Below are 24,111 nucleotides of genomic sequence, written 5' to 3'. Positions count from 1 at the left end.
TGGCTTTGAGATGTTGGAGTGAGCTCTCACTCTGATGTACCAAGGCGTCTAACCCTGTAACTGCAGGCAGAGTATGTGGACAGGTCCCCAAATGATGTACTGGCAGGTTGTACCCCCCACCATGGCTCCTCCTCCTCTGGGACATCAGCCTTGCTGGGTCCCTCTGGATGTCTTCATAGGACCCCAAGCTCTCCAATTTCCAGTCCTGAGGGCAGAGCAATAGACCCCTCTCCTCTCCTCCTCCACTCTGCAGGGACTGCGAACTCCTGGCAGCTCTTGCCTGGTCAGAGGCATGTGTAGAATTCCGAGACCATCTCTGGAATGTGCAGGCTGTCTGGAGAATGCTTAGGCTGGGGCACAGGTGCAGAGGCAATGCAGTCACCAGGAGGAGCGGGGACAGCTGTTGGCATTCTGGCTGGAGCCTGGCTGTCATTATCAGCTGTCTCTCCTGAAGGTATTACTACCAATACCACCACTTCCTTGTAACCCCCCAACTTCTGTTCTGGTTGCAGATCTGGCCTGCCACACTCCGCTCCCCCTGACCACACCTCTAAGCTTGGGGATGTTACCAGACCTCAGGCTTTCATTTACTGTCAGGGAAAAAGATCAGGTGGGTGACTGGAGGACAGCCTCAGAGGGCGGAAGGAACTAGACAGTGGGTCTGTTTGAACCTGATCCGTCAGACAGAATCCTTGGCTGGCCTGCAAGGTAGCCGAGTCCTCCTGCAAATTTACCTGGTGACCTTGGCTCTCTGGGCCAAGGGGTCCTCATCTGTAGAATGAGTGCTAGAGGGTGGAGCAAACCGCATGTTCCCCAGAGGCCAGGGGTCAATATTCCTGGTGAAAAACCACAAGGCAGTGGGAAGACAGTGTTGTCAATCTGCTGAGTCTCAGATTGAGCTTCATTCCTAACAGGAATGGAGAAGTTGCTGTGCCAAGGAGCGTCCAGTGCCCTCTGAACTAACTGCTCCCCTCCTGAGAGAGTACCCATTGCCTGGCAGTTCACCCCCAGTGGGAAAGCGGAGACGGGCAACTCTGAATGAAAGTCAAGTGTCTCGCACCTTTCGAGGACTCCAGGAGCTTGTTAAAATGCAGGCTCTGGGGCTACAGCAGGGCCTAGTCATCGATGGGGTGCAAAGCAAGATATCTCTGACCTAACCAAAGTCCTCTGGCAGAAGGTAAGCTGAACAGTCAGAATACAGGGATGGTGTCATCAAGCAGGAGGGAACCCTGAGAAAAGACTGTGACCCCAGGAAAATCAGAGCAAGATACCAGGCCTCCAAGGAGAGAGGATTTATTTGTGTTCCCTGGGACGGGAACAGGGAGAGTCCAGAAGAGCCAAAGTTTCAAGGACACAACCAGGTTCAGAGAGTCTAGAGAACCCGGGTGCACTCCTACCACGGGGTCCAGTTGGATTAGGAGAACAGGCATGGGCAACTCTGTGCAAAGCCAGTGTCTACTCCACGCCCTTCATGAACTCCAGGAACTCTGCAGGAAGAGGACCATGTATGGGTCAGTGGTAAGAGCCGAGCAGGGAATGAATAAGAGGGGGTCTGGCCCTCCCACCCGCTCACCGTCATAGTCGATTCGGCCATCGTTGTTCTTGTCACCGTCCTTCATGAGCTCTTCGATGTCATCTTCCGTGATGGTCTCACCTGTGGCCTGCAGCATCATCTTCAGTTCATCCAAGTCAATGTAGCCATCAGCGTTTCTACGGGGACGGCAAGGGGCATCTTAGAGCCCAGGAGGAGGAGGGGGGAGAGGGTGGAGGGAGAGGAGGGGAGTGGAGGGGGAAGAGGAGAGGAGAGGGGAGGGGAACTAGGGGGAGGGGAGGGAGAGGGGGAGGAGGAGGGAAAGAGCCACCCCACACATAGAACCCCAGGAGGCAGAGCAGGAACACTAGGAAATGGTCACTCCTATGTCTCATCACATAGGAGGGAAACAAAGACTGCAGGGTATCTAGACTGGGATGTGAGACTACTCTTTCTTTCCTTCTTTCTTGTTTTTGATTCTGGTTTTTTGTTTGTCTGTTTTTTTTTTCCCTAGACAGGGCTTTTCTGAGTAGCCCTGACTGTCCTGGAACTCACTCTGAAGACCAGGTTGACCTCAAACTCAGAGATTCGCCTGCCTCTGTCTCCTGAGTGCTGGGATTAAGGGTGTACAACACCGCTGCCCAGACCAGAGCCCCTTTCTCCTCTCTGCTTGGGTCAGTTCTCACTTGTCAAACATGCGGAAGAGATCCGACAGCTCCTCCTCAGACTTCCCTTTGCTGTCATCCTTCATGCACCGAACCATCATGACAAGGAACTCGTCGAAGTCCACTGTGCCACTGCCTGTGGTAGGCAACAGGGCCGGAGAGAGAGAATGGTTAGTGTTGCAGCAGTGGCCCCCAACACATACATACACGCACACCAACACTATAGGGTTACTGAGCTCCTCTGCCCACTCTTCTTGTTTGAAATAGAACCTTGTTCTGCAGTCCAAGCCTGGCCTGGAGATCTCTATGTGGTCCAATCAGACTGGCTTCGAAGTCACGGCAGTTCTGCTGCCTCAGACTTCTTGGGCTTACAGTAGGAGCTAATTGCCAAGTTTCTGGGTGAGATGGTTCAGATACGGAAGAAAAGCAGCTCCTGGGCTACTCCCGTGGAGACTGGAGTGCATGAGGGGACTCACCATCCTCATCTACCTCGTCGATCATCTCCTGCAGCTCCTCAGGTGTGGGGTTCTGTCCCAGCATCCTCATCACCTTGCCCAGCTCCTTGGTGCTGATGCAGCCATCCTCCGCGCCCAGGACAAAGATATCGAAGGCAGCCTTGAACTCTGTGTCCAACATAGGGTGACAAGATTGGATCAGCATTCACGACACTAGAAACCCAGGTCTCTGGGGCCACCAACAAATTGTCCACCTCCCTTCGAGAGTTCTTTGAGGTCATAGCAAGGAGAACCCTCAGATTGTAGCCTCTAATCTGGGGTTCTTTCCTGGAGAGGCATCCTCACTTTGTCCCCACATTTAGTCCCACTGTCCCCTCGATGGGAGATACTTACCATTCTTCTGTTCTTCTGTCAACTGCTCTACCTAGAGAGGAAAAGGGAACTCAGGACCCAGACTTGTGCCTTTGTAGAGACTGTTGTAGAGATCGACCCAATCCACAGGTGGAAGAGTGGTAACAGGAGGCACATGCTCCAGGTTACAGACAAAGTCCTCAGTCCTTCTTTCCTACCCCCAAAGCCCTAAGGTGACCCAGAGGCTGGGCTAGGGCCAAGGTGACAGGCAGGCACCTCCCAGGACCAAGGTGTCCTGAGTAACAATACTCAATGACTGTGTCCTTTAGATCATCCTAATGAAACCCAAGCTGCATGACCTGAAAGACAGCTGCCCCTCAGGCTGAGACAATAAAACTAAGTGGGGGTGAGCAAAGCCAGCCTCTGTAACCTGACCAGGGTGACTGGCCACTGAGCTATTTTTAAAGGGGGACAAAGTTAAACCTGGTGATTGTTCTGGGGACTTTGGTATGCAGGGGGGTGGGGCAGTGTTATCTGCCCCCCTGGCCTACTGGTGCTGCCTCAGGAGCCAAAATTAGTCCCCAGCCCCGCCAGGCCTTGTATGGGCACTGGGTGGAGGGCCACCCCCCTACTCCAGCTCCACAGACTCCTACAAGATAGCCAAGGATACCATAGGAACCAGCTGCAGCCCTTCCCTGCTCACAAGTGGGGCCGTGTTCCGGGGGTTGGGAGAGAATTTCCTGGGAACAGCTGGCTGGTAGGATTTTCTTGTCCCTGGAGCAGGTATATCAAAAGCCCCTCAGCGTCCCCAGGAAATTGAAGAGTATTAAGGCAACCGTTCTCTAACCATGACTCCTATCACCCTCGACTCCTACCTAACCCCTGAACCTGCCAGGAACTAAGGTTTTAACCATCCATTCCTTCTTCCCTCCCTCTCTCCAGGCCTGTACCTTCAACATGCCTTCCCCATCCCAGAACTCAAGTTCTCCAGCCCTCTCACAGCTGCCTCCCACCTTCCACAGCCTCTTCAGCCAGCTAAGGGGCCAGAGGAGGGCAGCAGACCTGAGCGTGTGAGAAGCAGTAGGGAGTGTGGTCTGCAGAGACACAGACAGACAAGGACTCGGAGACACAGAGAGGAAGGAACAGACGTGGGGAGACCTTGAGAAAGACCCAAAGATGTCTAAAGAATAGAAACACAGCCATGACAGTGATGACTAGACATTTAGAAACAGAAGGAGACACAGGATGCTGAGACCACACCCTCTAGCCGCATTGACAAACCCCAAAACCGCTATCTTTTCTGCATCCCCCAAACATCAGCTCGAGGAGCTGGGCTACAGGTGTGTGGGGACCCTTTAGAGTCCTCCGCCACTTCCCTAGGGTATCCTGCCACCCATTCTTAGCTGAGTGAACCCCCCATGGACCTACCCACCCTAACCCCTTTAAGAGTCATCTCTCACCGCTGCTTTGTAGATGTCATCCATGCTGGTGGCAGCTCAGGGGACAGGCTACTGGGGTTGCCAGCCGGCCAGCCCTTGGCCTGGGCTTAAATAGCCCTGCCTGCCTCCCTCCACCTCCTGCTGCATTCCCAGCCCAGCCCACCACTGCCTGGAATATCCTCCACCCCCCTCCCTGGCCCCTGTAATCTCAGGCTGGCTAGAGTCCCCGTATCCTCTTCCTAGGGCTAGGAGCTATGAAGAGCTGCAAGGACTGGGTCTCTTGCTATCTGTACACACACACACACACACACACACACACACACACACACACTCACTCACACCCGCACCACCAGCGAAGTCTCAAGAAAAAAATAATTTATTGCTTTTATTTATGAGTTCATGTGAGAGTCGGACAACAGCTTGCAGGAGTCATTTATCTCTCTCTACTACCTAGGTTCCCAGGACTGTGTCTCAACAGCCTCAGTAAGTTTCCTGGATGAAAGAAAACATGAGCCCAGGCCCACACAGGAAATGTGAAATAGTGGGCTCCAGGTCACCCAGGTCTCTAAAAGCAGTTCAATTGTCTATGCAATCATAGAGATGGGTGATAACACCCCCATTTTACAGATGAGGAAACAAGAGGCTCCCCTCCCCCAGAGATGGTAACATGCCAACAGAGGCTGGCAGTGTAAGTCCTGCCGAGGAAAGCCTCCTCTGTGCGGTTCGGAGTATAATATGAAACCAGTAAGGGGAGAAATCACTGGCCCACAAAGAATAGGCTGGCCTGAAGCCCTTCAACCAGATCTACCATGCCAAAACTTTCCATCTTTCGATGACAACAATCAATGTTCACTTTGGGCTTGAGTCAGCTGGGATCTGTGAGTCCTAAAGAACCCTATCTATATCAGAATTCTCTCTCTTCGTCCTCCAGTTGGGACATCTCTTCTCCCGCTAGGTCTTCCCCATGGTTAAGGATGTTTCATCATTCAACCACTGAAGCTTTTGTGTCCAGGGCCCAGTCTGTCTCCTCCTCAACTTGAGCTTTTGCAGGATGTCATCTGGGAAGCTAGGTGGACAGCACATATCCCTTCCTTCCACCTAGCACGTTGCTGGGGGGAAACGGGCGGGGTGCTGAGCACTGCGGAATCACCACAATCAATTCTCCAGTACACGGTACAACAAACTCCCTGAGCGTCAGAAAGTCTCACTCTGATCCTTGCTCCAGCTCTAAGTCTAGTCTTACCTAAGTCATATCTTCTGCATTTTGCTCTTGCTACAAACAGGGAATGAGCCTAACAGCCAGGCGAGACCCTATTAACGTCCCTTCTAGAAACGGAGGCCAGGCGAAGCCGATGACTTTGGAGAGTTCAGAAGGCTCCTGGCCTCTGCCCTTCGCTGCTGTGGGCCCAGCGGACAATAACCACAACTGCTCCAGAAGACAGAAGCTGCACAAGTATACAAAAAGCAAATTAGGCAAGACCGCGGGAGCTGCGCATGCGTGTCATCGGCTGTCCTGTCAATTACGGGCGAGGGGCGGGGCGAGGACGCAAGAAGGCAGAGGGGCCAAGATGGCGGCGCGGGCGCGGGCGGGGGGCAGCGGGGGCCGGGGGGCGGTGGGACGCTGACCCCGCCCCCTGCTGCTGCCACTCTGCGCCGGGCGTCGGCAGCGGTGGAGCCGGCAACATGGCGGCTGCGACACTCAGCTTCGGCCCTGAGCGAGAGGCCGAGCCTGCCAAGGAGGCGCGCGTTGTGGGTTCCGAGCTCGTGGACACGTACACGGTGTGCTGGGGGACGCGGGCATCCAAAGCGGGCTTAGCGCCTGGAAGCCGGAGTTCAAGTCGGGAGGGTCTTTGAGGAGGGGGTCTGGGTCGCACATTCGATGAGTGGGTGAAAGGTTCTGCGATAAGCGACGAGGGAGCCCTAGAAATGCGGGATTTGGAGGAAGGGGCCGGGTCGCAAAGGTTCTGGAGGAGGTTCTAGGCGGGGCGCGGGGAGGTGGGGGTTGGGGGGAAGGGTGCGCGACCAGAAAAGGAGACTTGTGTTGGAGGAATCAGAGGGTGGGGAGGAAGGGATGACGAAATGGAGTCCCTCTAGATCCTGCAGGCAAGGAGGGATGCCAGCCTAAGAGACCATGATAGAGAGTCTGGGAGGAAGGGGACTCGCAAGCGGGGGTCTCTGATAGATGGGACCCAGGGAAAGGGCCAGAGATCCTCAGGTGGTGAAGGAGAGACGGCGGATCCTGATCTCCACCCCCACCAACCAAACACCAGTCACAGTCCAGATCGGCCCTTCGAAATGAGGGGAGGGGGGAGGGTTGGAAAAAATGGGCCCTCAGGGTCTGGTGAGAAAGGAATGGAGCCCAGCCGTGCAGAAAAGAGAAAGTTACCTCAGGGCTGGAGTACGGGGCCTGCAAACCTTAGGGGACTTCAGGGCGTAGGGAAGAGGGATAGCGAGCTTCCAACGTATCCTCGTAGGCTACAAGGGAAACCCGACAAAAAAGGAAGGTAGTTAGGACGATGGCGTTAGAAGCCCTTTGGATCTGGATAAGGTTGGATGCTAGGCCTGTGAGCCTCGTGGGCAGGCTGCCAGGTGAAAACTTGTTCTGTGGTGGGGGCTCATTGAGCACCTCCGTCTCCTTGTCCTTTGTTCCCAGGAGGGTGGACAGAGGTAAGGGCCTTGGGCCTGCTTTTGCCTCCCGCCATTGGCTCCCACCCTAATACCAGATCCTGAGGGTTATTCCTCTCTATCTTGCTCCCTCCCTCGCTCGCGCTCTCGAGTGTTCGTTCTCTCTCTCTCTCTCTCTCTCTCTCTCTCTCTCTCTCTCTCACACACACACACACACACACACACACACACACACCACCCCCGCAAGGAAGAGAAGCTGCCGTAACAGTGGAATTCCGGCTAGTGGCTCCTTTTAGAGCAACAGGCTGGCACTGGAGAAATGGCTGCTCCTGGGGGTCAGAGGAATCAGCCTAGTTGGCTGTTCCCACTAATCTCTCCATGCTCCAGGGAGAGGTAGGGAAGCTAGGACCGTGGGGCTTGATCTAGTTAAGGGATGAGGTCACTCACCTATGACTAGCTGCAGTCAGTAGAGGCCCTTCCTATTCGAGGCTTTGTCCTTCCCCGAAGTGTCAGGAGAAAGGTGGTGATCCTTGCTGACCACCATCATTTGTCACACTGGCTATGGTGTTATAAACATGCCTGTCCTTTGTTCGGTGTTAGGCCTGCACAAATCCTTTTATACTTAATTGCTTTACTTTTACTTGGTTCTTCAGCCCACCAGGTTTTAAAATGGAGGAATTGAGGCCCAGATAGAACCTAGGTTCTCAGTCACTTACATAAGTGCCACGTAAGCCACACCCAGGAAATGGGATAGCCAGATTTTGAACCCAGGTTTTCTTAACGACTAAAATGGTACTGCCTTCTGTTGAGGCTGATTGAACGACTGCTGCCTCTGGTTCAGCAGCAGAAATCCAAACCACAGCCAGTGGAAGAAGGTGACTGGACACTGGTCCTGCCATACTGGGCTCGGCTCTACCTCCCTTGGAAGGGCCAGCCTTGCCTGTAGCACAAGTTGGGTTTTGAATTTTACAGAGAGAGGAAGAGAAAAAAAAAATCTAAGGAGGTGTGTCAGCTAGTCACCCTTACCACTCTTCCGTGATAATGGAATCGAAAGCTTTTCTCCAGACCTCACAGGGCTGTAGAGGAGGCTGAGGAAGGCTGGGCGCATGTGGAAGGATGCCTGACTGTTGCACTTTGAAGAGTGGGGACTCCATATAGTACCTTGCAGCTCTTGTGGGTTGGGGTTCTCCTGTCACAAGAAATCGTTTTTCCCTTTAGGTATATGTCATACAGGTTACCGATGGCAACCATGAGTGGACGATCAAACACCGCTATAGTGATTTTCATGACCTCCATGAAAAGGTAATCTGAAGAGCTGGGAACCTGTATCTCGGGGATGTGGGGCTTGTGGACCAAGTCTCCACTGTGCCACGTGTTAATTTTAGGGCAAAACTGTCTCCACACCTATTGTTTGTAAGTTTTAAAAAACACTTATTTATGGCACACGCCCTTAATCCTAGCACTTGGGAGGCAAAGGCCTGTGGATCTCTGTGAGTTTAAGGCTAGCCTAGTCTGCAGAATGAGTTCCAGGGCTACGTAAAACTCTGTCCTATAAAAGAGTGTGTGTGTGTGTGTGTGTGTGTGTGTGTGTGTGTGTGTGTGTGTGTGTTGGGAGGATCATGCACACATGCCATAGCCCATGTGTAGAGGTCAGAGGTCAGTTTGTGAGAGCAAGTACTCTTTCCACCATAGAGGCCCCAGGGATTGAACTCAGGTCGTCAGACTTGGCAGCAAACTCCTTTACCAGATGAGCCATGTCCTAAGCTCTAAAATTTACTGTAGTAAACCAGTTACTCGATGAAGCTGGCAAAAAGAGCTGGTTGGTCCTAGGAGTTCAACCCTAATAGGAGATAGTCTATGGGTAGTATATGTACATTTTAAAATTGCCATACACCTTGAATGTAAGTCTCCTGAGGAGGGTCCAGGTTTGAACTTGTCCCACGAAATATATTTTCATTCTCCAATAACAGAGTGAAAATATATTTTTACCTTTGCATCTTAAAGGCACATCACAAACTCCTTAGATTCCAAACTTCAGTGTTCCATAAGCACTGCTTTTCTGAAGATCCCCAAAGGCTAAAGATGGGTGTCTCGCTTGGAGTCGTATTAGCATTTCCAGTTCTTCTTGGATTTGAAGAGGGCAGAGCCCAAGCATTAGTCGGAACACTAATCCTGGTACTGCTTCCACCAGTGGTTGCAGATGTGGCTGAAAATCGCCAGCCTGGATCCTACATAGACGCAGAGCTCCTTGGTCTATGGTTGATGTGCTTCTGTTCTCTTACAGCTTGTTGCTGAGAGAAAAATTGACAAAACTCTACTTCCACCCAAAAAGATAATTGGAAAGAACTCGAGAAGCTTGGTAGAAAAGAGGGAGAAAGACCTGGAGGTGTACCTCCAGACTCTCCTGAAGACCTTCCCTGATGTGGCTCCCAGAGTTCTGGCCCACTTCCTGCATTTTCACCTCTATGTAAGTTCCTTTGGGGTTCTCTGCTTTGCCTATGAACCCACGGCCACCAAAGCTCGAGCCGTAGAGCTTGGCTTTGAGGAGACACAGAGTGGCCCCCGACCCTGAGGTTAGATGATAGAGGGATAGGGTCAGATGGTCAAGGTCACATATGTGTTAGTGGGTTTATGTAAAATTGGACTGGCCATGTACTTTCTTCTACAGGACATTTTCCTTTGCAAAAATAGCCTATGGTCTTTTAAGGTAAATCTCCCTCAGCTGGGTGAGCGTGGACTAGAACTGTGTACTGCCTGGCATACATTTATTGTTGCCATGTGGGCTCAGACTCCACACCTATACCAACCATGGAGGTATTCGTTCTTTTCTACTTTTAAGATTATTTTATTTATGTGTGGGGTATGTACATGTCAAGTAAATACCATGTAAACCAGAAGAGGATGTCGGCCTCCATGGAGTTGGAGTTACAGTTACAGGTAAGTCCAGGCCACCGCGGGAACTGGATTTGGATGTGCACTCCTAACTGCTGAGCCAGCCTTCAGCCTGGATGTAGTTATTCTTAATGAAAGAATTGCTGTCGTGAGACTCATGGTAGACACCGCACTGGCAGGGTACCTGCTGAGGGCACGCACTTTCCTGGTATGGGAGAAGGCATCATAGAGGGGTCCTCCTCTCCCTGCCGGGGGAGGATGGTGGGCCACTGCTGACAGTAAGTCACGCCGTTCAGGCCGCGTCAGTTTGTGACCGTCCAGAGCTGCAGAGCAAGGCTACGCCTCAAAAATGGTGAGAAGGTAAAAATAATGTGGCTGACAGACATGAGGAAGAGAAGTTTAGCAAGCAGTGCGAAACAAAAATATTAAAAGCCACTAGCAGCTCAATTCTGAGAGTTTATTCTCAGGGAAGATGGGGCACTACAAAAGAATACGTGAGCAAAGGTTGTCATGTCAAGACTCGGAGCAAGGCGCTGAAGATAGGATGGGGAACACCGGGAAGAAACTTCTTTTAAAAAAAGAAACCAAGGGGTTGGGGATTTAGCTCAGTGGTAGAGCGCTTGAGGCCCTCAGTTCGGTCCTCAGCTCTGGAAAAAGAAAAAAAAAAGAAGCCAAGCCAGGTATGATGGACACGCCTGCAGTTCCAGCACTTTCCAGACTGCAGTTCAAAGCCAGCCACATCAAGACTTATCTTGAGAATCCAAACAGGGCTGGCCTAGTAGCATATACCCTTTAATATCAGCACTCGGAAGGCAGGGGCAGGTGGGTCTTTGTTCACGGCCAGCCTGGTCTACATAGCACGCTCTAAGCCAGCCAAGGCTACATAGTGACACTGTCTCAACCCCCTCCCCACCCCAGAGGAACCCACAAAAGAACAAGTCATAAAACAGCACATAGACTAGAGTTTTTTGTTTTTTGTTTTTTTTTTTTTTTTCCGGAGCTGGGGACCGAACTCAGGGCCTTGCGCTCGCTAGGCAAGCGCTCTACTGCTGAGCTAAATCCCCAACCCCTAGACTAGAGTTTTATAAGAAAAGGGTCACATAGATGCCGTTGTCTATGAAAAACTACACATGTAGCAGTTTGAGAGGTTTTCTGTCAACATTTAATATTTAATAATTTTGCCTTGAATGATGAAGATGACCTTGCCTCATAGGAAGTACCTTCTTTAAAATCTTTTTGAAATTTCAAAGTAAGACTCGTGAGCCTTGTTTGGAGTCTAAATGGAGCCTGGGGACTTGGGCTTTGCCGATGTGGCCAGTGTTCTGCCCTGAGCTGGAAGGGGCCATACATAGTTAGACGCTGTTGAACCAGCTCCTGTTTTAAGTGGGTTTTTATATTTCTCTGTGTTAGAAAAATTCTCCCTTGCTATGTGCGTCTGTTAAATAAACGTCACATAACTTCCCATCACCACTGAAGAATGAAACCTGATAAACATCTCTTTGAAAGTCTGGTTTGTTGCTTAAGGCTGTGTCTTTGGGGACAGATTTTTCTGGCTGCCTCAGATTTGCCCAGCTCTGAGCTGGGAAAGGCCTGGAGTGTTTTTTTCAGTTGAACTTTGATGCGTTAGTCTGGGGCCAGCCTAACTCTCGTGACTCTGGTTTGAAGCACGGCCTTCGAACTATTTGGACATACTTGACATTATTAATGTCAAACATACATCGGTTATATAAATCTGAGATTTTAAAAGTAATTAACCTGTCATTAGATTAACACGGGGGTTCTCAGCCATGGCGCTGCTGTCATTCTGGACTGTGAGGGACTGACCTGTGCTGTTAGTAGCATCCCTGGACTCCAGCTGAAGTCATTTTCCTTCCCAGTTCCAACTATAGAGTTACCCTCTCTAGAGAAGATAATGCCCATCTTCTGGGGGTGGGAGGTGAGAGGGGCAGGGCAAAGTCATCCAGTTGAGAACCACTGGGTTAGCGCTCCATTAAAATTTAAATTCGAACCCACACAGTGAAATAGCACTGTCAGCATTTTTTGCAGGTGGGGGGCTGTCTAGGGAATCTGTCTTAGCCAGTATCTTCCTCAGCATTGGTCCTGATGATTTCTGTCTCATGTGTGCAGACACTGAATGAGGCGGATGGACACACAGATCTCTTCTCGGCCATGGCGTGAACTATTTACGTTTTACTTTGTTAAGACAGGCTTGCGACGCCTAGATAGAGTTGGCGTAACATTTGCTCTGTAGCCCAGGGGGGCCTTGAACTTGCAGTCATCTTCCCGAATTCCTCCTGAGAACTGCAATTGCAGTGTGTGCTGACATACCTGGCCTTTGTGGGGGTTTGTTTGTTTATTTTTTTGCTTCAAGAAGGGTTTCTCCGTGTAGCCCTGGCTTTCCTGGAAACTCACTTGGTATTAGACTGGCCTCAAATTCAGAGATCTGCCTGCCTCTTCCTCTCAAGTGCTGGGACTAAAGATGTGCACCTCCGTGCCCAGCTCCATACCTGACCTTTTGTTGTTGCTGCTGTTTTCTCTTTGTTTAGGGAGAGTTACTTTTAGATTGAGATATCATTCACATACTATAAAGTTTACCCTACGTATACAATTCAGTCCTTTTTTATTTGTTGTTGTTGATTCACAGAGTTGTGAAATGAACACCACTGTCTTAATTCCAGAACACTTAGCCCGAGCTGTGTCTAGGAGCAGTAACTGTTCCTTCCTTTCCCCAACCCTTGAGAGTCACTGCCTTGTTTGCTTGTTCTCAGTGTTTCAGATGAGTGATTCATACAACATGTAGCAACTTAATTTATTTCATGAGCTGATTCATGTTGTAGCATTAAAGCTTTAGTCCTTTCATGACTAATATATTCTTTAGTTATACATTCAGAAATCCCTTTTTATTTGTGACTTTTAATTCCACGGTTTCTGTTGCTTATTGTCAACCATGTTTAAAAATGTTAAATGTAGATTCCAGGACTTTCATTCTTGATGAGTGTTAAAGCACGCCCCATTCTGCGTGGTGTAGTGAGATGGCTCCCAGGATGCGGCGCCTTCTCTGGTGTTTCCACACTGCACAAGCATCGCTTAGAAGCCCTTACAGTGGTCAGATCACGTGGTACAATGGCTCAGTGCTGGGGCCAGGTAACTGACTGAAAACAGCCGGGACTGGAGATGCGGCTCAGTGGTTAAGAGCACTGACTACCCTTCCAGAGGTCCTGAGTTCAATTCCCAGCAACCACATGGTGGCTCACAACCATCTGTAATTGGGATCTGAATCTGGTGTGTCTGAAGACAGCGACAGTGTACTCACATACATGAAATAAATAAATAAATATTAAAAAAGAAAAAAGAAAAAAAAATAGCTCAAAGCACCTGAACCTGATGCTGGCCATTCAGATGCGCCAAAATAGAGCCAAGAAGCACTTCCTGTAAGTGGAATGATTAAAGAAAAAGATGCTTTAAGAGACCACATTACATAATTTTTATTAAACATTATTTTAATAATTTATTTTAGATTTTTAATGTTTGGCTCTCCCTTAGACTTTTATTGTGTGTTAGTAGGAAAGAGTGAGTATGTGAACTGTCTAGTTTTTATTGTGTGTGTTAGTAGGAAAGAGTGCGTATGTGAACTGTCTAGTTTTGAGCCTCTGGGTTTTAGAGCATGCCCTGTGGGTAAGGAAGAGCTACCACACCACATTGTGCTATCATTCACCACCCCTTATGTCAGGTGCTGAACACATTGCAGGGCCCCCAGTAAAGAGCTAAAAGCAAGGCTAACGCTGAGCCCTACCTATGCTTATAAAATCCCTACTACATATGCAAGTCCATGGTTTTTATGTCTTAGGATGGTACTTGTATTCTAACCATAGCTTTTACAGTTTGAAGTATCATAGCAAAACTAGTAGGAATTTCCTTTTTACAATTTTCTTCTTCACAAGATTTATTTTTAGTGTAGATCTTAACAACTAATTTATTTTCTTATTAAACTAGAAATTTTTCATTGTTTCTCTAATGGAGTCACTTTAAGACTTGTCTTTGGCATATCTGAATTCCTGCATCACTACTCCTGCATGTACAAACTATTCTAAAATCAAGTGAGAGTTACTTACATACACACATCTCAGTTTGACTCTACACAGTTGGAAAACGTCTCTGGAGGTTCTGGGAAGCTGAGAGTACAGCTATCCAGGAGCAGGAAACAAAGGCTGCCCCATCCCCTGGACTCCCATTTTAGAGTTGGATGGGGAAAGGATGCTTTTCCCTAGTCGTTAAAATCCATACTTTGGGGGTTGGGGATTTAGCTCAGTGGTAGAGCGCTTGCCTAGCAAGCGCGCAAGGCCCTGGGTTCGGTCCCCAGCTCCGAAAAAAGAAAAAAAATCCATACTTTGGAAGAATCAAGCTGGACCCCCACTTCATACATAAAAATGAACTCGAAATGGGTCAAAGTCCTAAATGTAAACAAAATTGGTAAGAGAAAATACAAAGTCCTGTGGCTGCTAATGACAAGTGCGTGGTGGGTTTATTAAGTAGACGTGCTGGACAAGGGCTGACTCGTGTTCCAGGGGACACGGGACAGCTGGAGCGTTCGTGTTACTCAGAAGAATGTGTAATTTAAAACTTACCAGTTCTTTATTTTTGGCATTTTCCAATAATTTTGGACTATACTTGACCATGAATACCACAAAGATTGAAACTGGATAAAGGAAGCTGGGGGTGACTACAGCCTAAGGTTTATGTGCGTGTGTGTTTCGTACCTGCTGGGCGTAGACCCAGGAGAGGAAGGTGAGTTACAGTAACTTGACTTTGAGGAACTGCCAGAGTTGCTGCTCTTTTCCGTTCTTAGTCACAGTGTGTAGGTCCCAGTCCCCACAGCCTTCCTTGGACTGCCACATGTGTTGTCTCAGCCTGTACATCACGGTAGAGGTGACGTAGTTCCACCATGCTTTTGGCTTGCAGTTGCACCATGACTAATGTGTTGAGATTTTCTTATACGCTAATTTGCTGTCTGTATCTTCAGAGAAATGGATTTAAATCCCTTGTCCTTTGTAACATTAGGGGTTTGTTCTTTTGTTCATTTTGAGTTCTTTAGTGGATTCTGGATGCTAGAACCTTATCAGAAGTGTGATATACACACAAGGAACTCATTTTTGTTCTTCTTTTCCTTTTTTGGGGGAGGAGGGGTTCTGCAGATCAAATTTAGGTAGGGCCTTTTACAGTCCAAACGTGGAGCACCATCGCGCTCTGTCCGCTGCCTTTCTCTTTATTCTGTTGTTGTTTCTTAGGACATGGTCTCTATATAGCACAGGCTGACTTAAAACTTGTAGAAAAAGCTGGCCTCAAACTCACCATCCTCCTGCCTCAGCCTCCCGAGTGTGGATTGTAACATGTATCACTACACCTGGTTTCCATAACCTGATAGTACCCTTTAAATTTTTTTATTTATTTTCATTTTTAGAGGTGTTTTGCCTACCTACATGTATGTCTGTACACCATGTGTGTAAAATGTCTGCAGAGGCCACAGGACAGGAGTGGAACTTGAGTTATAGACAGTTGTTAGCTCTATGGGTGCTAGGAATTGAACCCAGGTGCTCTGAAGGAGCAGCGAGTTTTCTGAAGTACTGAGCCCCTTTGACAGCACCCTTTGAAGCATCCATGCTTTCTCTTCTGACAAGGTTCATCCTTTGTAGGTTTTGGTCACTTGTTTTGGGTACCATGTCTGAGAAGCCACTGCCTCCCAGTGTCACAAGACTTTGTATTTTCTCTTACCAATTTTGTTTACATTTAGGACTTTGACCCATTTCGAGTTCATTTTTATGTATGAAGTGGAGGTCCAGCTTGATTCTTTCAAAGTATGGATTTTAACAACTAGGGAAAAGCATCCTTTCCCCATCCAACTCTAAAGTGGGAGTCCAGGGGATGGGGCAGCCTTTGTTTCCTGCTCCCGGATAGCTGTACTCTCAGCTTCCTAGACTCATAGTGATAGACCCCAGCCCAGAACCTCCAGAGACATTTTCTATCTGTGTAGTGTCCAATCCATGGACTATCACAACTGTGACCATTCTTGGGTAGGACACCTTACAGTGGACTTGGAAATAGACAGAGACACGTTTCTCGTCCAGACAGCTCATTTCAGGTTAAATCAAAGTCGGTCATTCAACTTTCTGTGCCTTGAACTGTTTTGTGAGTGGAAGATGGTAATCTGGGTTGTTGAATCCTGCAGGAGATGACACAGTGAATGTCTGAGGTTTAGAAGAGGGAGGCATGGATCAGGGCTCATCCCGTGTCACCATACTGGGCTGCTCTGGTAGGAAGGAGACTTGAGTCTCTTCACAAGCACTGTTTGTATCATTTCCTTATATTAAAGCCACTGGGCTGGAACCAAACATTTTAAAATTTGAACTGTAACTGTCACCTGTTAGGACTACTTTAGATCCATTTTCTATAACCTGTCTTAGTTGAGAGGACTGTGGGTGGTAACAAGCCTGTTGGGTGTGTTTGATTTTCAAGCTGATAGTCTCGGAGCTTCTTTAAAGTTTATATGTGAATCCTTCAATGGGGACTCTTTGCTTAAAGGTGAAAAACATAGAATATCCCTGACTTCTTCTAGCACAAAATAAAAGCTGGACAAGCTCCCTCAGTCCTTAACATGTGTATCCAAATCACATCTGTGTGGTGGCCTCGGTGGCTTGTGATTAATGCCTGGCCAATGTCCACTGACTGGACAAACCATGACCAAGCAGAGGTGTCAGGGCCTGGGTAGGTGTTTGTTTGTTTTAAATTTTACTTATTTATTTTATGTATTTTATGTATGAGTGCTCTATCCTCATATATACACATGTGCCACCAGGGGGCATCAAACTCCATTGTAGATGGTTGTGAGCCACCATGTGGTTGTGGAGAATTGAATTCAGAAGCTCTACAAGAGTAGCCTGTGCTCTTAATCGCTGAGCCAGCTCTCCAGCCCCTGCCTGGTGAGGGGTTTTTGCATTTCTTTTTTTTTTTTTTTTTTTTTTTTTTTGGAGCTGGGGATCGAACCCAGGGCCTTGTGCTTGCTAGGCAAGTGCTCTACCACTGAGCTAAATCCCCAACCCCTGGTGAGGGGTTTTTAATTGAGCATTGGCATATATATTTGGGGTACACTTGCAGCTAGGCTGAGTCCACATAATGTTTATCTGAAGCCCAAAGGAGAAGCATAGCTAAGGCAGAATGGGAAAGGCCCTGGGTTCCATCCCAGCACAACAGATTTTTTTTAAAAAGAGAGAGAACAAGAAAGTAAGACAGAGACAGAGAGAGAGTACACATGAGAGCTGCTTCCCCCAAGAGTGCATACTGACTACACACAACCCTCTTCCTGGCATAGCTGATTAAGTCTGTAACCCATGTTCTTTTTGCAGTTTGTGTCAGCCCAAAGCACTTCAGGTCCCTTCAGCACAAATATAATACAAATATAATAGTAGAGAAACACCTGTCTCCACAGCTGGCCCTACAGCTGGTCCTGGGCCACTGGGCCCCTGCCCTGTTTCTTCCCGTCCCAGAGAGAACTGACTCTGGTTCCTTTGCCCACAGGTGCAGTTTGACAGAGGAGGCTAGCGTTCTAGTTCTAGGTTTGTAGGCGGAGAGATTTCTGTGTTCCTCTGGCTTAGGCTCTCTCCTAAGGTGAAGGTCAGTCTGAGGAAGCCAAGTAGGAAGGGCAACAGTGTGCTCTTCCTGTGCCCCGAGTGGGGAGTGTTAGCTTGCTTTCGACATTCAGAAATTAAAGCACTAGCCCTTGGCCCCTCATATTAACTTTTTCTGTGTTTTCTGGAAACTCAGGGCTGATATCCAGCAAGAGTCTGTCTCTGTTCCGTCTGAATCAACACCAGTTGCCCGGAGAAATACACCATGGGGGTTGGAGGGGTGGTCACAAGGCAGAAAGACAGGCTTCCTGTGCTACATGGTGCTTGAGCGGCCTAGGAGCTGAGGGAAGTGTAGGCTAGCAGCCCTGAGATTGCAGCAATCCGTGGTCTGACTACAGGAGGACAGGAAATAAAGGACACCGTTTCAGAAGTGCATGGGAGACTTTTTTGAGGTCAATCCAAGCTTTTCTCAGACTGAATTCAGATCTTCATATCCTCCAGGGGAAACGGATGGGTTTAGGAGGTTGTAAGACAGAAGTTGAACTTCCTAGAACTTGTAGCCTCCGCTAGCTGGTACCCTGATTCTCTGCTAGCCTTTTACATTTTGACGTAGCCCCAACTCTCCAACATGGCTGTGATGGTTTTTTGTACACCAAGGGGAGGGGTGAGGTGGCAGAGGAACAATTCTTACATTACATACAAACTAAATTTCAAGCAAACTGTAAAACACTCTTTTTTTTAAAGATTTATTTATTATATATAAGTACACTGTAGCTGTCTTTAGACACCCGAAGAGGGAATCAGATCCCATTACAGATGGTTGTGAGCCACCATGTGGTTGCTGGGATTTGAACTCAGGACCTCTGAAAGAGCAGTCAGTGCTCTTAACCACTGAGCCATCTCTCCAGCCCCTAAACACAACTTTTAAAGATCATAGAAGGTCATATTCTTACATTCTTGGAGTGGAAGAAGAGATCCTCGCAGTTACAAAGGAGAAGAATTAGAGGCTAAACATAAGAATGAAAAGCCTCAGTATGTTAAGAACACTTGAACCACCTTGAACAAAGGACAACTAGGCCAGAGGAAAGGCTTCCTGTACATAGACAACATTAGAAGTGCTGCCTGGAGCTGGGCATAGGGCGCCTATCTATCCTAGCTGCTTGGGAGGCTGAGGCTGAGGATTCTGAAGTTGAACCCAACCAGGCAACTTAGTGAGATTCTACCTCAAAACAGAAAGAAAAGGGCTGGTTCCTGAGGCTCAGCGATGGAGGCCCTAGGCTCAGTTTCCAGTATTGGATGGGAGTAGCTATGACTTGTAAGGTTATGGGGAAGAGACAACAAGTATCGAGAACAAAAGGAGCAGAACTCCACGTCCCTACAGCTAGGTGCTTTTTAAGTTCTATAAATACATAAACTGCGAGTCCTAACGGCAGTCGTGTTCCTGTGAGTTGTGCAGGGTTATTTGCACCCGCCATCTGGGCTTGTTTACAAAAAGACCTGTGTACTGCCATCTGTCGATTTAATTTCTTACCTGTGGGAGGCAGGGCCAAAGGTTTTGATGGGGGTCTGCAAACCACATGATTGTTTTGTTTTAGATTTAGAATTGTATGTGCATGAGGGTTTTGCTGGCCTGTGTGTAATACCATGCCTGTGTCTGGTGTGAGGTTAGAAGAGATGCCTAAAGCTGGAGTAGGAGCCTAAAATTGGCTCAGAACCAGTGGTTATGAGTCACCACATGAGTCCAAACCCAAGTTCCCTAGAAAAGTAGCCAGTGCTGTTAACCACTGAGCCGACTCAGCCCACAACGGTTTGAGTGCAGAGGCAGCTGGTTATGTCCAGGGAGGACCAAGGTCTAGTGCTGGAGTGTAGTGTTACTGGTTTATAGCCATATATAAAATTGGGTGTCCCTAAAGCTCTCCTCTGTGCTTGCTCATGTGTGTAACATGGTGCAAAGTAGCAGGTCCTCTTGTAGGGCAGTGGAAGAGGTCAGCCAGCCCAGAGCCTACCGAGTTCATTGTCTGCCGTGAGGTAGAGCCCAGCATGACAGCTGTCAATGTGAGAAAAGACTGGTTCTCGCCATGTCTCCTTAAGGCATTGTATCATTTGAAAAACCCTTGCCACGTCTTTCTAGAGACCTAGGGGCTTTGTGGTACTGCTGTGAATCTGGACGGCATGCGCACAGGAAAAAGGTGTGTCCACTCTTTTCAATAAACATTTGTCAAGAGAGAAGATGGACGTTCCTTTCTCCAGGGTCAGTTTAGGGAGATGCTGGCTCCCCAGCCAACCCATGGCATCAGTCAGGCTTTGCTGACTCGTGGGCTGCAGCGCTTATGCCTGTGCAGACCTGGACTGTGTTTGAGGAGACCACTGTGATGTCCATATATCTGAAAATCCTTGGTTCTGGTTTTAAGCTCCTTGCTTCGTTCTAGATTGTCTCTCGCCTCTAGCTTGTTGCCCACCTAGCAGCTGTGTCCGCTAGCTGCCTGCAGGCCATGCTGCTGGAGAATAGGCATGGTACAGCCCAGCTCAAAGCACTCACTCACTTAGAACATCATGAGCTGTCTCTTGTGATTCCTGTTACTTGGTTGTACAGTTCTCAAGGGCAAGTTTTGTAAGCGATGGTATCTTACACAGTGTCACTCCTGGGATCTAGAGCTGGCCCTCCAGGAGCAGACTGAGTAGATAGCTAGCAGGGTGTGCGCAGTTCCACGGATGGGCAGGCAGATGTCTAACTGCAGGGCTTGTTTTCTCCACAGGAAATAAATGGTGTCACTGCAGCACTGGCTGAAGAACTCTTTGAAAAAGGTACATAGCCATTGGTCTTGAAAGGCTGGGGGCATTTGCCTAATCTCCAAGGTAGGAAGGCTCAGGATAGCACGGGACTTGTCTATCTAGGTCCTACCTCCTTGAAGGTGTCCCTGGCCTTAGTCCCCAACCAAGTCTACCCATCTGCTTGCTCTGCAGGTCAAGATCTATAGTTAGTTGTCCCTTTTTTTCCTTTTTTTAAAGATATATTTATTTCATGTATGTGAGCACACTGTCACTGTCCTCAGACACACCAGAAGGGGGCATCAGATCCCATTACAGATGGTTGTGAGCCACCATGTGGTTGCTGGGAATTGAACTCAGGACCTCTGGAAGAGCAGTCAGTGCTCTTAACCACTGAGCCATCTCTCCATTCTTAAGATTCCTTATTAGCATTATTATTTTGTCTTATTATTAATGGGGTATGTTTATATGGGCATGTGTGTCACAGCACACATATGGAGGTCAGAGCACAACTTGGTAGAGTCAGTTCTCTCCTTCCACCTTTATGTAGGTTCTGGGAATCAAACTCAGGTAGCCAGGCTTGTGTAAGGTGAGTGTCTGGGACTCACCCAAGTAAGTCTCAGGATCTCCTTCCAAGCCACATGGGGTGTGGAAAGGTGGCTGGCATGCTGCCATCTTGCACCTGATTTGTCCTTGCTTGGAAGTGTTCAAGTCACCAAGAGAAGTCAGTCTTGGGTCATGGTCTGGCCAGAGAATGTATTAACAGTAGCTGATGTGTAGTGAGCAGGCCCTGCCAACGGTCTTACATTTAGCATTTACAACCTTCCCTGAAGAGAGGTGAGGATGGAATGCTAGTGGTCAGAGGCCCAGAAACCTGATAGAAGAAGCAGTTTAAGGACTGGTATCTTAGTTGAACTTAGTCTCTGCATATTAGAGGGCACAGTGTAGTTGTGATACCCAGAGCACTCCTTTCTCAGCCCTATCTTAACTCAGTCAGTGCCTCACACCTCTACTCTTCTGAATGGCTCCCCACTCCCACAACACATCCCTCCTTTCTCATCATGTGCCCAGTACTACCCTGTGCCCAGTTTGAGCTCCAAAGGGCTGCTCCCGTGTACTTAGGAGTGTAGCTTTGCATGGTGGGTGGGTGCCTGTCATAGGTGCCTGCCGCATGCCTGTTGACTGTTGGCTTGGTGCTTGTAATACCCTGGCTCTACAACAGCCGGCCCTGGGGCTGGGCTCACCCTTGTGTTTGGCTCTTACAGGAGAACAGCTTCTAGGAGCCGGTGAGGTCTTTGCCATCAGGCCCTTGCAGCTCTATGCTATCACAGAACAGCTGCAGCAGGGAAAGCCTACCTGTGCCAGCGGTGATGCCAAGACTGACCTTGGACACATCCTAGACTTCACCTGTCGCCTTAAGTACCTTAAGGTAAGGACACGGCGGCTTAGCTGTGGAGCATCACTCAGTTGGCTCCCAGTTCTGACTGCTGGGCTGTGTGAAGGAGACCAGGGCTTGGGCTGTCCAGTGGATGAAAGGGGCTCAGTGTTCCTGACACTGTGCTTCTGCCTGTGAGCACCAGGGGGCAGCATGGCCCACCATCTCAACACTGTTGAAGTGGTCAGAACTTTTGAGCTTGACAGCTGCTGCCACAGTGACCCAGCCATGCAGATGGGAAGGTATCAGCATCCCTAATTTAAATCCCTCTTTGGCCTCAGGTTTCTGGCACAGAAGGACCTTTTGGGACCAGCAATATTCGAGAGCAGCTCCTGCCCTTTGATCTTTCGATATTCAAGTCTCTTCACCAGGTGGAGGTAAGGCCGAGGCTGCTGGTGAACAGGCAGGCTGGGCCTGCACAGCAGCACCTTGCACATAGTGTCCGCATGTAGCAGTGGTTGTGACAGTAAGTGGGAGGCACTGTTGCCTTCCAATTTGGCAATAGATTGACAGGTTCTATCCAAGTAAATCAAGCCCTTCTAAAGCCAGAAAGGGAGCCTTTTCTGTCCTAGGCTGGCTGCAGGCCTCCATGTCTGTTGGAGGCAACAGGAAGTATTAGCTAAGCAGAGCACGGCAGCCTCGTTCCTCTGGCCTCTCGTAGTCAGGGACAAGTGTTATTCAGGTAGATGTCACAGAAGTCATCCTAAAGGCCAGAGAGAGACAATTCCAATTGTTTGTTTTCCAAGTCAAAGGGCCTGAAGGCTCTTTGCCCTCTAGGACACCCACACCTAACAAGATATGCCTTATCTTGCTTCCTATTGAATTCTGGTTCTTAACACTAATTTCGTTATCATTTTTAAAAAAGAAAGGGAGTTAGTAATGAACAATAAAAGCTGTTTTAAACCTGTGTTTCCTGAGCTTAGCTTGTGTTCAGCCTTATACCCTGTGTGCATGTGTAGTTGATCCAGTCTCCCAGCTGTTCTGTGAAGTAGAGAGGCTTTCATTCAGTTTACACTTGAAGAAACTGAGGCTTAGGAAGATGAGGAGGTTTGGCCAGGAGACCGAATGTGACGGAACCCCAGAAGCTGCTGTCATTGACCTGTTCTTACCTGAGGACAGTGAGACAGGTGGAAAGGCAGAAGGGATGCTCCCAGCAATGTGGAAGAGGCCCCTTGTCCTCCAGCTCTGACTCCTTTGTCTCCTCTGTTTCCTGGGTAAGCCCAGATGTGTGTCTCGTAACGTGAAAGTCCATTTTTGAGGCAGGGTCTCACCGTGTAGTTCTGGCTGTCCTGGAACTCACTGTGTAGATGAGGCTGGTCTTGAACTCACAGAGATCCACCTGCCTCTGTTTCTGAGTGCTGAGATCAGAGGTGTTTAGAACTATGCTTAGCTAAATTCCTTTCTTACTAGCTGCTTAACATTTCATCTGCTAAATAGCACTGGGGATAAAAAAGACCAAGGTTGTTTCTCTGTGTAGCCCTGGCTATCCTGGAATTTGCTCTGTAGACCAGGCTGGCCTTGAACTCAGAAATCCACTTGCCTCTGCCTCCTGAATGCTGGAATTAAAGGTGTGCACCGCTGCTGCCACCACCACCAGGCTGAAAGAGGCCAAGTTTTGAGTCACCTTTCATCAAAGGAACTCCTAATTCCTGGGGTTTCTGAGACTCCAGATGCCATTTCTGAGACACGGCTGTTCTTTGTTCCAGATGAGTCACTGTGATGCCAAGCATGTCCGAGGGCTGGTCACCTCCAAGCCAACACTGGCCACAATGAGCGTTAGATTCTCAGCAGCCTCAATGAAGGTGAGATCTGCCTTTGCGTTTCTGCCTGGGGCCTGGCTTTTGGGTACTGCCTTTGTTAGTGAACCTGACAGAATTTCCTCTGAGCCCAGCAGCCCTGCTTAGCACCCATTTGTCTCATCCTCCATGGCTTTGCAGAGGAAGATTGGGCATTGTCTGGATATGAGTAAAGGAAGCAGCCCTGCTGCTGATGTCAGAAGTTTCTTTTATCGTTATGTAGATGTCACCATCATCATGTTAAAATCCTCCCTTAGTATAGGGACCATACATAGTAACAGATTTTATGACTTAGGCATCTGATCAGAATTTGGGTCTAAGCTGTAGGGAGAGCAAAGTGTAGCTGCCTTGTCCCTTGGGAGGTATTTCTTGCCTGTGCCCCAGGCTGAGGCATCAAAAGTCAAATTAGGGAGAACTGCCCCACTCTCCTTTGGTGACCGACACTCTATGCTGTTACTCTCCTCTCAGTGATGATTCTCTCCCTGTGAAGTCATGGCTAAGGGATTTGCTGTCCACAGTAGAGACCGTTCTGAA

At 48.7% G+C, this 24,111-nt stretch overlaps 2 protein-coding genes and 1 long non-coding RNA gene across 4 annotated transcripts in view; 1 reads left to right on the top strand and 2 right to left on the bottom strand.

Annotated features, from left to right (window-relative positions):
* Positions 1-1,061: 1,061 nt before the first annotated feature.
* Tnnc1 (troponin C1, slow skeletal and cardiac type) lies at positions 1,062-4,524 on the bottom strand. The gene is given in 6 exon segments (NM_001034105.2): positions 1,062-1,487; positions 1,574-1,710; positions 2,218-2,332; positions 2,673-2,819; positions 3,045-3,075; positions 4,463-4,524. Coding segments are annotated over 6 exon segments (486 nt in total). The 5' UTR covers positions 4,487-4,524; the 3' UTR covers positions 1,062-1,455.
* Positions 4,525-4,799: 275 nt separating this feature from the next.
* Positions 4,800-7,223, bottom strand: LOC148000364 (uncharacterized). The gene is made up of 2 exons (XR_015640187.1): positions 6,828-7,223; positions 4,800-5,886 (listed from the first exon to the last, which is right to left on the bottom strand). It is a non-coding gene; the product is annotated as an uncharacterized LOC148000364 (long non-coding RNA).
* Nisch (nischarin) overlaps positions 6,020-24,111 on the top strand; it is a 36,238-nt gene continuing 18,146 nt past the window's right edge. The window contains 7 exon segments of one of the 2 annotated variants that reach the window (NM_001376918.1): positions 6,020-6,220; positions 8,285-8,368; positions 9,351-9,533; positions 20,334-20,382; positions 21,612-21,775; positions 22,063-22,158; positions 23,488-23,583. In NM_001376918.1, the coding sequence (NP_001363847.1) occupies positions 6,125-6,220; positions 8,285-8,368; positions 9,351-9,533; positions 20,334-20,382; positions 21,612-21,775; positions 22,063-22,158; positions 23,488-23,583 (768 nt within the window). In that variant the 5' untranslated portion in view covers positions 6,020-6,124. 2 annotated transcript variants of the gene reach the window in all.

Source organism: Rattus norvegicus, chromosome 16, assembly GCF_021556685.1.
Source record: "Rattus norvegicus strain SHRSP/BbbUtx chromosome 16, alternate assembly SHRSP_T2T, whole genome shotgun sequence".
In the NCBI taxonomy this organism is placed as follows: domain Eukaryota; kingdom Metazoa; phylum Chordata; class Mammalia; order Rodentia; family Muridae; genus Rattus; species Rattus norvegicus.
The sequence above is the reverse complement of the archived record's forward strand: the minus strand, read 5'-3'. Positions and strand labels throughout refer to the sequence as shown.